Source organism: Pezoporus occidentalis, unplaced genomic scaffold (assembly GCF_034315485.1).
Source record: "Pezoporus occidentalis ecotype Australia unplaced genomic scaffold, CSIRO_AGI_Poc_V1 ctg160, whole genome shotgun sequence".
NCBI classification, from domain to species: domain Eukaryota; kingdom Metazoa; phylum Chordata; class Aves; order Psittaciformes; family Psittacidae; genus Pezoporus; species Pezoporus occidentalis.
In genome coordinates, this window is record NW_026913426.1 from 2,037,604 (window position 1) to 2,053,324 (window position 15,721).

General features: G+C 42.1%; 1 protein-coding gene across 13 annotated transcripts in view; it reads right to left on the reverse strand.

The window, feature by feature from the left end:
- Positions 1-2,646: 2,646 nt before the first annotated feature.
- Positions 2,647-15,721, reverse strand: part of ANKFN1 (ankyrin repeat and fibronectin type III domain containing 1) — a 128,161-nt gene continuing 115,086 nt past the window's right edge. For 5 of the 13 annotated variants that reach the window (XR_009963609.1, XR_009963603.1, XR_009963604.1 and 2 more), the window contains 3 exons: positions 12,491-12,710; positions 7,963-10,951; positions 2,647-5,481 (listed from right to left, as the gene is read on the reverse strand). Coding sequence is in view for 1 of the 13 variants with exons in the window: in XM_062612707.1 (XP_062468691.1) it covers positions 10,158-10,951; positions 12,491-12,710 (1,014 nt within the window). In the remaining 12 variants the exon portion in view is untranslated. Of the gene's footprint in view, positions 5,482-6,044; positions 6,299-6,924; positions 10,952-12,490; positions 12,711-15,721 lie in introns of those variants that run through there. The other 8 variants (XR_009963608.1, XR_009963607.1, XR_009963611.1 and 5 more) reach the window with 8 other exon arrangements.

Consider the following 15,721-nt stretch of genomic DNA (forward strand, 5'->3'; position numbering starts at 1 on the left):
TCCTGCCTGAGCCGTCGCAGCCCGCAGCTGCTTCCCGCTGCCATGTGCTCTGGCACCGCAGCAGCACCAGCGCTTTGGGTGCTGCGGTGTGAACCTGCCAACTCTGCAGAGCTGGCCCGAGGGGTGTATGTGCTATCAACCTCTTAAATGGTGACATACTGAGTTGGGCTGCTAAAAATGTGTTTCAGCGGAAGATAGTAGCGTTGGAGGGGTGTTAGATTGGCCTGGAGGGTGATGTGGTTATTCATGATACTCAGCCAACATAAAGAAGCCAGGACAGGAGATTACTAGCAAGTGAGATCCCAGCTCGGAGCCTGCTGGTGTCAGGGAGATGCTCTTGATGCTCAGGATGGGCTTCAGCTGACGTCCTGGTGCTCTGAGCACACAGGGAGCATGGAGAGGAGGAGCGGGCTTTGGGGTTTGCTGACTGCTGAAGGGGAGGCCTGCAGAGCTGAGCTGCAAAGCACAGCGTGATTTAGCTGAACTGCGAACCTCTGTGATGGTCTTCAGAAACATTCCCATCTCGGGGTACCTAGGAAGGGGTAGCACATACTCTCTGCCTCACAGTTACTCAGGGGCTTCCTCCCCGAGGCCCGTGGCACAGCCACATCTCACTGAATGCCCGTCCATGGAGACAGGCTGTGGAGCTGATACTGCTCAAGACAGGAGCGAGTGTCTGCAGTCAAGCTGCAGGGTCAGCTGCAGTAGGGATGCAGGCTAGGACTGCAGACACGTGTGAAACGCTGCATCTTCCCAAATGAAAGGATAAGGATCGGCAGAACCCCCTGCAGGGGTACGTCCACCCCTGTAAGACAGGGTGAGGGGTCGGCAGTGCTGCGTGGCTGCTTGTACAGAGTACCTGAAACAGCCCCCTCCGGCTGAGCCCGCGGTGTGCGAGTGTACACTCGGTGCATCCTACATCTGGAGACAGGCGGCGTGTAGCTCGTGTGCTGGACCTGTGCCAGGGTTAAGCCCCCAGTAGTCGAAGCTGGATCCCTGGTAGCACTCGTGATGGGAGGTCAGGCGCAATGAAAGAGCCCTAGTAGTTTGAGTAGGAACACACCAGCACCTCTCCTGATGGGAGGTCAGGCGCAGTGAGCAGGAGGGCCCCCCTCGTGCTGGCAGCTCCGTTCCAGTGTTTGGCTGGGCTCCAGAAGATTAAAATAGAGCCTTAGACTGTCCCCTCGGCAGCACTGCCAGCCAGAGCCCTGACAATCCTGGGGTTGTACTCAAACGTGAGTCCCCCGGGAGCGTGGCTTTACCCTAACAGCTGAGGCACTGAGTAGGTCGAAGCAGGCTGGGTTATTGCTCCTGTGACTCAGACTCGAGGAAGAGAGGGATCAGGATGGAGCCATGAGAGAGCAGGGGATCAGAATGAGAACACAAGGCACAGAAGGGGGAAGGAGCAAGTGTGCCCCAGAAGAAAGCTTGAAAAAAGACGTGTTCTGTTGGGGCTAGGTTTGTAGCACATACAGGAGTGAAACTGGGGTGTTAAACTTATCAAGCCTGACTTCTGATTTAGCTCCTTTCTGTGACCATTTCAGAAACAGATAAGCAAAAAAAAAGGGCACATTTTCCTTTCCCAAACATTTCAAAAGCAGTATGGGAAAAGGTGAAGGTGTGCAGGTTCGTGTGAAACATCTCTGTGTAGGTGCAGGATTCTTTTGTGGTCCAGAAATGATCACAGCTGAGGGGAACCAGAGCCACATTCTTATACGTGTGTCACTGATGTTAAGCACTTAAACAAAATGCCTGATTTTCAGGAGCGAGGAGCACTCCCAAGTACCACTAAAACCAACAGCAGCGGCGTTGCTCACAGAAGGGTGTTTCAGCCTAGTCCACTATTATGCATTTATTTATCACCACTTAATGATGGCATCCACACTTGAAACGTTTTGCCTCAGGATTTTTCAGAAAGTGATTACAAGCAAAACATTTTGGCATTGCCTTTGTTTCCCCCTTAAAAAGCAAATTGGTGGAAATTTTAAAACAATTTATTTTGCAAAGACCGCATTAAGTCAAAAAATTGCTCATCTCACCAAAGGCAGGGATTTTATTTTGATATATACCAAAAAAACCCCCACTTTTATTTACTGTTATTAAAGGCTGTTTTGTCTTTAAACTGACTTTAATATTAGTTTATAAAGCTCCAAAATTGCTGCCCACTTTACCGTTTTTTGTGTGTAACTGAGTGTGTACGTGAGCAGCAGAGCAGAGGAGTGTACCTGATTTTTTTCCCGGCATGTTTGCCATAATAAAAATGAATTGGATAATCAGAATAATTAGCTCTGTTATTCACACGGGTAAGGAGCAGAAATCCTACTGATTAATTAGGGGTGATTATTAGTAATTAAAACCTCTTAAAATAGAAACATTTTACTAGCTCTTCTGAATGAACATACATTTGTTTGAAAAGAGAGTTTGAATACAGCTGTCTGGGGAAGAGAACGATGAAGCTTATTAAGAACGATCTTTTGTGTGTTTGCAGAACAACCAAACACCCCAAATCAAACCCAAAGCATTTATTTAAAGGCAGAATTAAAAAATGAGTTAATAAGTTTGCTCAGAGAGATGACAGTTTATATAAGTTAATACATCTGAATGGAACAGCGAAATGGTGTCTTTTGCTGTCAGAAACATGAGTTTGTTAACTTCTTTCCAGTTGGTTTAAAAGCATTTCATCATAGAACACAGAGGCAATTATAAACCAGCACTGTCCTTCAAGGAACCATGGCAAACGTGTTAGAAAGGTCTGGACGGACTGCACTGTTCACTTACCTATCTTCTCATATAAAGAAGAAATCTCAGCTTGGGGCAAGCAAAACATAGGAACAACTAGGCTCTAAAAGCTGTGTGGTACATGCAGAAATGCCCCCAAGTAATTTAAGTACATGCACACAAAAAATCCTTCTTTGTCTTGCAGTGTTTTTTCTAGTTAATTCCTTAGCTTACTGTACATGACTAATTACTTGCATTTGGTTTTTTTCTTTTACTGACTTTGGAAATGTGGTAACAATGTTTTGCAACTGAAAACGAAGGAAGCAGAGGTGACCGACAGTCACATTTTATCTTACAGTTTAAGCAGTATTTCACTCTACTGCTGAGCTCCACTTTGGCTGCATTTTGGTTACAATATTTTCCATGTGTGAAAATACCCACAGATACTCCAGTAAGATGCTGTTATCCTGAAGCTTGCAATGAGTTGGCATGTCCTGGCTGGAATACGGACATTTGTCAACATTTACATTACCACATATACTTGTGCAGAAGCTATGAATAATTGGCTGCTGCTGATGTTGTAAGGATGTTAAGCCAGAAAATTGTGTCCCTGCTCTGTCACAAGCTCTCTGTGTGACCTTGGGTATGTCACCTATTCTAATTACAGCAGTATCTGTACAAAAGGTAGGATAGTGCATAAGATGCTGAGAGGCTCCCACAGTATGGTGCTTAAAATAGATTTAGCAACCTCTCCATCTGGGAAACAAGGTAAAAAGTGACCCAAGTCCTTTCACTTCAGCATTGAAAATGGAGTTCTTATTTCTCTTGTTTACATACAATAACCCAATTTTATCCTACATTGGAAATGTTGCCATGCTTTTGGAGGACAAGAATATGTGAAAAATGGAGGAGTCACAATGGAAGAGTGTTTCACTTTCATAAGGTAATTCCCGTCAGCAGGCAATATCTGGGGTGTTGGCTACAAGCAGATTATACACCTCCAATACAGTGTTTACAACGTGGCTTGAAAGCACAGATTCACACCGCAAGCATGCAGTGGATTCTGTCTGGGTGTCATTGCAAATACCCTGCCGAAAGCTGCTGAGCCCATAGGAGAGCCCTGGGCTTGGGGAGGGTTTGGGCTGTCAGCCTGCAAGATCTTGGTGCTGTTCACTGCTTTGATACTTGTATGCCAGCACTTTCTGCAGTTGTAACACACAGATTAGAAAGATGCCACTTCAAATCCAGCTACCCAGATATCACTGCTGTATTGAGGCAATTACATTTGTACAAATTGAGTTTCAATTCCTGTTGACTTTGATGGCAGGTTATTTTTGCCCGCAAGCTCTGGAAGCCATGTTTTGTTTAGATGTCTGAATGTGTAGCCCAAAATTTAACTTTGGAGACCATATTTGAAAGCTTGGCCTTAGAATAAGTCATTTTCTAATAAAAATAAAAGAATTCAGGGAAAAACACAAGCTACATTCAGATTTCTATGGACTGTAAAGCTCATATAGGTGGGTACTTGGTGACGGTCAAATACACAAGTGCACATGGTATTTAGGATTCCGAATGTATACGCTAGCATGTTTTTGTTAATGAGGGAGAAGACCTGAAGTACATCATTTCAGAAGATCACGGGAGTGGTACGAACACAAGAGCACTTCAAGTCTTCGAAATCTTAAAAGAGCTGGGTTTCTATGATATTAGATCAAACAAAAAAATCTATGTTAAGAACATTTTTATGACAATGATTCACTCGAATAAACCTGATTTCTTTTACCAACCAATCTTTTTTCTAAAATAGTATTTAATATCTGAAGTTATAAAAAATATTTGTAGTCTTGAAAATTATTTTTATTGTCTATTTTATGTACTAGACATGCCTCTTTCAGGAATTATTAAAGAAGCATGAGTCATGCGGCACTCATTTACTCTTGGCTCGTGGCCATCCTCAAGATATATTTTGCTATTTTCAAACCATTCGCAGGTACATATGCATGAAAATATTGTTGCGTCAAGTCTCAAGATCACAGTTAGCACAGCCCACATTGTTCATCTAGATATTTACAAAGTTTTAAAGCACATAAAATTGTGCATTATTTTGTACCAAAGTTTAAACTTTAACATACGCTTGGTTGCATATATAGCAACAAGTTACAATAAAAATCTGAACAAAGACAACCAATAAACAGCCAAATTGCTATGTACAAACAAGGCAGGAAGCAATTAAACACTGCCTTGCACATTTCACTTAAATTACTTTTTCTCTGAGGGGAAAAAACCAAACAACCCCTCTTCCCTCCCCCCAGGTCCCCAGTAACCCTCAACAGTCCTCATTTTTATCAGGAAAGTAACTGAAACTCCCATTACATTTAGCAGGGGATTCATTTGCATAATATAGGAGAGAAATTTGGTCCCTGTTATCAAATGTAGCAATAGATCATGCAGTATAGGTTACCCCCCCCAGTACAACTGGTAACACAGCAGCGTGGTGGGCTCACTCTATGAGCCAGCTCCAACAACTGTCCCTGTGACCTCCAGGGGGATGTTCCATGAGATAAATCCCCTTTTGTCTTCCTTACACATACCATTTTTGCACCAGCATCTGTGTGTTGTGTTCGTGATGACTCCACTGATCCAGATCCTCAGCTGATGCCGAGCCAGCCTTGTTAGTCAGTGGAGGTAATGCTGATCTGTACAAGGCAATACCTGGCTTGCCTTCAGTGGAGCTACTCATAGTTTACACTGGTGCAAAAGGACCTGGAGCGAGGTCTAAGGACAGCACAATTGGCCTCAAACTGACCATTATATAAAGCAAAACACAAAACCTCTGTGCGTTTAACTTAAAATCTGCTTAATGAATTACTACAGTTCACAGTAATAAGGTAGATTAGTGCCACACCAACCACTTTCTCTAAGGTTAGGCCAATTTCAGATAGCTTTTCCAAGGGAGAAAATGAACATAAGCGTAAAAAATCTATTCTTATTATTTGACAAGCAAAAGACGAGGTTTCCCGTAGGCTAATGACAGACAAGCTTACTAACACATTACTCTATTACAGTGTGAGTGGTTTAAAGGCTAAATCTTGCCCAAGGTGCTGTCGTGTGAATACGTATTCCAGCCTGGCTCTTATTTCACCCCCAAAGCTCCGTTTGAGAGACAGCAAGCTGGGTAAGTGCTCACGAACACCAGGACCATGAGATGTCCTCTGAGCTGGTAGGAGCTGCACAGCTTTCAGCAGTACGTGGGGCCTGCTCCAGTCGAATCAACAAACTGACTTCTCATGACTTTGCAGATGCTCACTTAGCACAAAAGATGCAGATGTTCACTTAGCACAGAAGAGGCCAAAGCTGCCAGAGATAATGCACAGCCTGCCTTCGGGAACGTTGCCGTTGGGTTTTGCAAAGAATATACTGTTCCAACAGCTCTGCTTCTCGCTTCTGGGCATGATTTAGCCTTATGAATTCTACTTGATGGAATCAAAAGATAGATTATACTTACAAATAAAGTATTCCAGCTACTTAGTGTTTTTCTGTAGTGGAAAAATCCGACCCAACCTGATGAAATCTCCGTTGTCTGAAAATTCAAGGCCTCTTTACTAAAAATGCTTTTTGCTGATGGCAAAGTTCAACACCTCAGAGAAATTCAGAGTAAGTTTCCAAGCTGTGTACCATAGTTTCAAATACACTATACCCTTGTTGTTTGTAAGGCTGTATTGAAGTTTTACGTAACAGTCATGAGCCATGCATTTAAACACCTTAAAAGAGTTGACCAGCAACTTAATGCATTTCTTTATACCTTAGAGAATTTAAAGATGCACCATCTCTTTCCAAAACGCTCTAAACATAAATGTTCAGGATAAAATATTCCATCTTCTCCCTCCCCTTTTAGTATCTATGTTTAAAAATACTGTAGATTTCCCTGTGCGTGCTTTTATTGTCTAGAAAATCCAATTGTCAACTAATACCTAAAGGCAAAGGAAGAAGAAATACAAGCCTGGGAAATCAGTGCTCAAGGCACAGCTTTCTTGAGGCAAACTATCCATGGGCAGACTGCCTTCTTGCTGATGCTAGGAATTCGCTTGCAGTTTACCTCTAACTTGCTTCCTACCAGCAGAAAAAGGAAAGTTTTAGTCCACTAAACAGGGAGATATGATCCACATTCTTTTTTTTGCTGTTGAGTCACAGTATTAAAGCAGTATGTTTTTTCCTAGCCAGTTAAGTCATGCCTAGAGATAGGAGGGTCTGAGTTCAGCCCAGGTGAATATACACTCCCTAGAAAATGCAGGACAAAGTTCTGTGGCAAGATACAGGAGTAAAAGAGAGATGTCCAGAAGTTTACGAAGCCTTAGTACCCATTTTAGGGCAGAGCTTCAGTGGGTGCAGACTCATTTGAATGAGCTGTCTGCTGGCTAATGAAACTCTGGTGTGCTGTGGGCTCTGAGCCACAGCATTTCCCCGTTCTGTGCTGGAATCCTTGGAGGGGCACTTGAGCCCAACCTGGGGAAAGGGTTCACAGTAATTGAAGCAAAGATCTGAGTTCCTAATTTTAATTTGATTCCTGACTGTGAGCCTTTACTCTAAGCCCTACTCAGAAGAGCCACTTGTGCCTTTATGGAGTGGGAATACAGTGCTGTAGTTTGCAGGATGCTTCTGAATTGCTGTGGCTGCTTGTGAAATGTGTGAGTGATCTTCCTAAGACAACTGCAGCAGCAGTATGAATAGTACTATGACAGTACTTGAAAGGCACCACTTTCTACTATTTATTTATCTCTGGGTGTTCATTACTATTCTTTTAAGGCGTTGCTCTGCTCAATCACCCACTGAATAGATAGGGATGATAATTTTGAACAAAGAACATGTATTTCTAACGAGACAATTCAGTGCTTTATAATCAGAAGTATTTAAAGTCAGAACTATCAATTACTACTTTGACTATTAAAGTATGTGGAAGAACCTCAATTTAGAGCTAATAGAATTAAGGAAGCATGCCCCATTGGCCATCATGTAAACACTACTTCCATGTAACAAAGTTAGAATCAAGGTGGGGTACATTGTGGCTGGCATTTGCATTCTCAGAGTCAAATTCCATTTTAGCACAGCAGATTATGATGAAATCAAGCCCTTTCTACCAGTAAAGAACCCAGCTCGTTATTAGATACATGACTACTGCTGGAAAAGTCCAGCAGCAGAAGTAGGTGACAGAGATTTTTACATCCTTACCTAACCAGCAGTGTGTACCTGTTCTGCTGTAGTTCTTGCTACTTCTTGCCCTCAGTGTTCCTGAAGAGCCGAAGCAAAGCAAGGTGGGTTTCATTTAGGAACATCTTGTTTTATCTCATCGCTTCCTGCAAAAACATATGGCCTCAGCGTATTGTTATTTTTATTCTTTAATAGACAGTTTTATGGCAGTTTTGCTTAGAGGCTAAACAGATTAGGGGAGCCTGGGCTAGGTGCTGTATCCTAGAAAACAATCTAAATTATTTTGACTTCTGAGTATGAGCATTACACTGGCTGGCTCTCCTTGGTGCAAAGCCTTCTGCTAATGAACATAATCTAATGTAACAAGCTGTTACTGCCTTCAGTGACAGTAAAACATCACTGTTTGGTTCTATGGTGTGTGAGTCAGGTTTTCCCCCTGCAGCTCCATGTGGCATACAACATACAATGTATGTCCTTCTAGCTGCAAATTGGCGCTGACACTTCTGCTCCCCCCAGCATCTTCTCACCCACAGGAATTTTCAATATGGGTTTCATTCAAAGCCTGTGGAAGTGAATGGAAGTCTTTCCAGCCTCGGATCAGGGAATGAATGAATAGTTTGGGTGAAAAATTAACTTCCCTCACCCAAAAAGAGAAGTTACAAATGTAAATCCTTATAGAAAGTTTTTGCCCTTGTATCACTGCAAACACTCTTCTTGGCTTCCACATACTGACCAAGCATAAAATAGTGAATAACATTTATTTTTGAATTTATGGATTGAGTTCACAGGGATTTTAATAGCACTGGGGTTATGGAAGTGCTATTTTAATAAGGACCACAGATCATGGGCCCAAATCCTTACCTTTACCTCAAGGACTTGTAAACTCAACTATTTAACTCAAATCTCTTTATTGGAGGCCTTAGAATGTATCCACCTGGAGGCTGAAAAATTGAAAGGTAGAAGGCTGCGCAAACATGGAGTGAGGGAATTTAACCAGCAGGAATGTGGCCTATAAAATTAAACTTCAAGAACTGTTTAAGAAAAATTAAAGCTTGTGCAACAGCTGGGGTTTCTCTCCACATTCGTTCATTTCTTACTGACTCAAATGTTATGGTTCTCATTAATAGGGATTTCATTTTTGAGATCATCTCCTGTAGTACTATAAGGCTGATTCTGGTTGTAAAGGACAACATCATGACTCAGTGTGATCTGCCTTTAGACAAACACAGCATGCTAAAACACCACCTCCCACTCTCCTTATGATACAATATTGGTGGCCCAAATAATGCATTCAAACCGTACCCCAAATTTCCCTAATCATTACAGTTATCCCAATTTCAGACATGGTGATCAAATACCCCTGAAGTTTACAGTGAATATTCAGGAACAAAAGTAGGAGCATTTCTTTTCAACGGGTGTATGAGCATGCTGCCAACATGCAGAAATGAGCTCTTGTGTTCTGGGCAGAAGAAAAGACCAAGCTTCAGTCTCACTTAGACTCTGCATCTTATTCCTTCAGAACTTGGTCTCATTCTGCCTGCTCTTGACCCCAAAGGTTTACCTGCTAAGCCTTTATAATACATAATTTGAAATCTAAGCTGGTGAAAAAAACCCTTGTGATAATTATGTCAGGCTTCGACAGCACTCAGAGGTGGTGTTGACTGCCTTTTCTAGGTACCAAAAGACTTCTCATTTCTCTGTAAGTGAAACTCTGGGTTAAATGTGTTCCTAGAGAAGTTAGCACTTCAGTTATATGCAGCCTAAATCCATTCAAGAAGTAGAAAAACTGACACGAAATAATGGAGAACTGGTTAGTACAAGTTTAGGACACAGTCCTAACGTGAGGACACCAAGGATGTTACAGTTTCTGCTAACTTGCAGGCAGAACCACTCATGCTTAAAATTTTGCATGCTCAGGGAGACATGGAAACCAGGAGAACTGCAAAACCTCATTACTAGATTTGCAGCCACAGGTTGTTCTGTTTTGTGGTGACTGTTACAGCTCTACCTGCAAAAGTGCAGATGCCAATAATAAAGCTTACATCGTGACAGATGATACCTCTGTAAGACCAGAAACCTGGTGATGAAGTCAAAAGATGAGGATTCTTTTGAGTGGCATGAGTTGCCATTTCAGGAGCTGGAGATTTCCAAGTGGTTTTGAAAGTATGGCCCTGCATGCACGATGTTCACTCTCTCACTGTGTAGCAGTGGGAAGCAATGCACAAGTCTGAGGGTTAAAGTGTGCTGCTGAAGACTTCTGAGACAGCAGAACCCGACTGGTCATCTGGACTCATTTTCTGTTGCATAGCACTGTGAGCATCCCTGTGTTCTACAGACTGTGTGCTCATTGCCCAGGACTTGCTGTCTTCATCCAGAAATGTTTTATAAGGCTCCACATGTATCTGATGGACAGTTTGCCTTGACTCCTCATACTTGCCTTTCCCATCTTCTGGAAGGCTGGATGCATGAGGCAAGAAAGTGCTCCGAGATCCATCAATGGGAATCTTCACCTGCTCAGTGGAGATAGGCTCTTGAGACAAATCTGAATGTCTCATGAGATGCTGAGTATACACCCCTTCAGACAGAGAGCCAGACTGTGTCTCACTGTACACACGCAGCCACCGATGGTGCCGGCTGAAGTAGCTGTAATGTTGATGTTTCCCTAGTTTTTTTTTCCCTAAAAAGCTCAGTGCCTGCTTGGAGCTAGAGGACTTGTCTATGCTTTTCAATGTAAGCCCTGACACTGTTAGATTGCTCATGTCCTCTGTGCAACATTCAGCATTAGTATCAAAGGCACTACACTCTGTCAGGCCTTCTTTCAATGTCAGGCAAGGCTTCATGTCGTGGACTTGGAGAACATCAGGTGCACTGCCACCCAGGCCACTGCTGGCCTGCTGGGATATGTCCTGTGAGGAGGAGTAAATCAGGTCTAATTCTCTGGGGCTTAATGCATCACTGGAATCATAGTCACTGTCAGTTGGAAGGAATACTTCAGAGCAGCCTTCTTCATCTGAGCAGGGCTGGGAATCTGCAAAGAGAAGTGATTAAGAAGACAAGCACAGGAAAGAAATGGCTTAACTGTCTTTTATGTTTTTTTTTTTCCTGAATTTAGAGTCAGATCTACAATTCTAAACATGTATGTGTATTTCGTGTGAACTGGGATTATGTTCTGAAAGGATCTGTTTTCTTTTATCTTCTTGTCACCAAATTTCATAGAGATGGAGATTTGGGAGAGAAAAACTCTAATCCAGGTTCTGTTTTTGTTAAAGATGCCAGTTGAATTACTCCACATGTATACCTCTGTAACTGTGAGTAGGTGCAACTGTGTGTGTGCCTAAGAGGTTCATCTGGAGGCAGATGAACAAAAACTACCCTTTTGTCCATCAGGTGTGTTACTTGTGTTCATATACAAGCAGAAAACACTTAATTCAGATGTGAATTTGTTGACCACACCATCACTAAACCACTGCTGTCTTTTGGCTGCAGAGGGATCAATAACATAATAAATAGTGGCATATGTGATAGAGTGGGCTGATGCTTCACTGCCCTGCAGGTTTTATATTAGATCCAAGGAAAGGAAATGTAGACTTTATACAGTGCTGACTATTCACTTTGAGCGTAAATCACCGTATAGCCCAGCAATAGTGAATCAAGCCCATGCAGGACAAGATAATGCTCTAGTTAACATGGTGCCAGAGCTAAGGATTATCCTGCATTCATGGTCTGTAATACAGGGAAAAATCAGTTTAGGGAGAGATGCTGAGAAAGAACACCATGGTGTAACGGAGTGAATCAAAACACCATCGTCTCTGGCTTGCTTTCAGCCTAATCTAATCAGAGTACATGTATTCATTTTTCTTTACTGTATAAAACTTCCAATTTGAATAAACCTCACAAATTATTATTACCAAAATGGTCATGGCAGTTGTTTAATGGAGCATCTGGTGCTTTTGTTTCTGCTGTTTCATTTACTTATTGCTTAAAGACAGCTCAGCAGAATGATGGATTACATTTTTCTCCAAAGTCCTCATTCTGTTAGCAAATTAGGTGTTACTGTTTAATTTGCTTCACCTTTATTTGCTGTCATCCATTTCTTTCATCAGTTTAGTTCTCCAGCTGTTCAGAGAAGTAGTAACAGTCAGTGAGGTGGGTACTTACTTGTGTAAGTCTGTGTTTTAAAGTGCTTGTCTGGGACACTGACAACACTGAAGTATGTGAAAACGACTTTTAAACTGGACTATTGGCACTAAAATTTGCTCTGTCAAAACAAAGCAAAGTCAGTGACAGCACTTGTACCTTCCAACCTGTTCATTTAATAACCTGGAACAGTGAGTTGACAGAGTTGGCTGATGCTGAGCAGTTATTCTGAGTAGGTAAAAACTGATTGCAAAGATTGTAGAGGGATCTCAGGATAGAGAGTGGCAAATGGCTGGTAAAATGATTGTTAAAATACCCTGGCAGGTATGGGAAAATGTTGACTCCTTTTATAAAAAGACAATACAGGAACTGTTACAAGTGAAAGTGAGTTAAAGGATTTTGTTTGATGAACAAAGAAGAGTTCTCTTACCACTCACAGCTTTTCTTCTCTGGAGTCTAGCCTCAGGTGAAGGGGGAGGTGAAGGAAGACAATCTAAATGTGAAGAGGATGAACTGATTTTCTTCTGAGAGTGTTCTACTGAAAGATCCACAAACTTCTTTACAGGTAGGCCAGCTGCTGGCTGCTTGTATCTTGCATACTGCAGTGCTTCTGTGATCCATCTCATTTCCCTCCAGATCTCATCGATTTGCTGTAAAGAAATGGTGAAAAAGCACAGTTAGCCTGTGTATTGATTCTACCTAAGTGCGTGCGTTATAAAAGCACCCAAGTGGGTGTGTGGATGCTGCCAGCAGACAGCAGCAGGATCCCCTGACAGGACACTTCAGATGTAGGTGGTCTGAACTGCCTTTGGTTCGGTGCTTGTTCTCCTTCACCATTGCAGTCTGACTCTCAAATGAGATACCTCAATTAAGAACCTGCACTTAGGGGGGGTGTGGGTGTGGGAATTCAGGCCTAAACTCTGACATGGAAAGAAAATGAAAATGGTCTTTTGATGGAGTAAAAAATGGGATCAGTTTTGTGGCACAGTGGAAAGGTGATTTCATTCTGTACTGTCATGAAAGCAAGACTTCTTGAGCATCCTTGCAAACCCAGGATTATGTTCCAAAGCAGAGTGCTCCAATCAAAGCTAGTTTTTAACAGAAGAATATACATACACGTAGAAGAATGTACATTCATGGAGGGTAGAAGCACAGCTATGAGGCAAACTGCAAGTTTCTCCGTTATCATCATTTTGGTCTTCATATATTTTAATAGTATAAATCTACAGTAAGACAGTTCTAACACATGCCTGTTGATGGCAATAAGAGACAAGTGCCTAAACCAATAGCAGGATATAGCTTTAAGTATCTATGAAGAGAGAAAAGATGCTGTTTACTGTGGGTCTTGAGAGCCTTCTGATAATGGAACACTTTTACCATCTTCAAGCAATTCAACATGTTTGATGACGGAGCAGATGTTGCTGCAACCAGCAAGTGACAGTAGCTGTGAGTGTATTATCCTTCTGCTGCAGTACCCTTTCTAGAACTTCCCTTGCACTCCTCTTCCTGCAGAAGATTTTGCATTTAAAGAAATGAGCCTTCATATTAATATTGCAGTGTTTAAGGGAAACTGCTCTGCAGTTATGCAAGCTATGTTCTGCAGGGATGCAGAACGAGAGCCCTGGGTCAGGAAATGGATAGGCAAAAGTGATTGGTACTTTGTGCAGTGAGTATTGTCAAATAGAGAAGTAACAAAGGGACCAGGGAAGAGGAGACTGCAGACTCGCATATTGTACTTTGAGGGCTCCAGCACATATTCTTAGCTGAAGATACTTCTTCACAAACTGCACACTCGGAGTGTGAAATTTATTGCCAAAGGATACTGTAGATGCCAGATTAGCTAGGGTAGTTCTTGATGAGCTGTATTGGAGACAGGATAACTGGAGAGATGGATCTTTGTCTTGACCTAGTATGGCCATTTTTATGTAAAGGTGAAATCCCGACTCCAATGATGTCAGTGCAAGCCTTGCCACTGAGTTAATTTGAGCTAAGAATATACACTGATAAGAATAGCAAATGGCTCAGAGATTAATTCATAATCCTACATCATTTCAAGACTTCAGTGTTGCTCCATGAAGAGAATGCCAGTTAGCAAACGTCTCACCTATTTGATTTTGGAGATTTTGTATTCTCTGTCTGTGATCCTCCCTCAATCCCAAACAGAAATCACACTGCATGCAGTTTAATAAGATGCAAATCCTGTTGTTTTTCTCTGTGATGCCATTCTGCAGTGTCTCCTGGGATAATGGACCAGTCATTTTAATGAACTGTGGTTCTTTTACAATTCAGGAACGTCTGAAGCATTATACTGCATAATTCACAGCTTAACTTCAGTTCTAGTTTCAGTGTCTGCGGATTTCTTGCTGTGTAACATTCTGGTAAAGTCTCCAAGTACCTTATCTGCTCTTTTATTTTATTTTAATCTTCACTTTTCAGTTGCCCTCTGACTCCTTTTCAGAACTGCATTTATATAGACTCCCTCGCTCTTTACAATGTTTGGTTTGTGTAGTGACTTCAACACTGTCTTAGATCTAGGATCACACAAATGCCCTTGCGGTTTTGTGGTCACCACTGAAGATTGCGGTATGTGGTGGGCTGAGATATTTTTGCCAATAGGTGAAATACAGCTGGTTTTCATTTGAGGGGAAACCTGACAAGGCTAATACACTGTCACAATAATTCAGCACAAAACACTGAAGTTTCAGATGTTCTCCCATATTTTCCCAGCGTATATATGTGACCCAGACACTTTGGAGAAGAGGAACACAGACCTGTCTATACAGTACATGCGCATTAACATGCATATACTCATTTCTGATGTGAAGGAGAAGAATGTGCCAAAGTCTCCTGCACACTGGGAAAAAGGTAGGTTTTCTGAGGGTGAGGGTGAGAAGATGAGAAGGAAGGAGGTGTTTGAGCAGTGAAAGTACAATGGAACATTCCTCCCTGCCCTCCTGCATGTTGCCAAAAGCTCCAAAGCGAACAAGGCAAAGGAGGTTTGAATTCAAAGCAAAGAGGAAGAGAAATATTATCATCTTCTTCATAATTATGGATAAAAACATATTATCAATGGGATAAATGGCTGTCTTGGCCCCTATTCCAACAGAAAATGCTTGAATATTAAGAGTGCAGAGCAATTAATTTATCTGCACCTCAGTTGTAGAAAGACAGATCAACCATGTCCATAGGAGTTTTAGCTCTAAGTTACCAAAATGGTTTGCAAAAGGACAGGCCTTGCTATGGGGCACAGTGTGGTGTACTTGGAAGATCCCCGAGTTGAGTTGGTAAAGCGCTCATCTGGGAATAGTACTGAAAATCAGTGTAAGATACAGAGAATAATCAAATTAGACAAGAATGATAATGTATGATTACATGTGTGATCCTTCTGCATTGGGGGACTGAAGCTGTATCACTGCGTGGTGCTGGACAGACTTCCGGATGCCTTGGGGCTGGTTTGCCATGTTCAGTGCAAAACTGCTCGCTGCGCTGTGATAATGTTGATGAAGATTGGCTCTGCAAACTAGTCTAAGTTTTCATTTAATTTGTTAATTGGCAACTTCTCATATTGAAAAACGTCCTCAGTTCACAAAGACAGAGGAAAACCATTATACAAATGAATGCCCGAGCCTGGTACTAGCTTACCTCACATTAGATGGGAGTG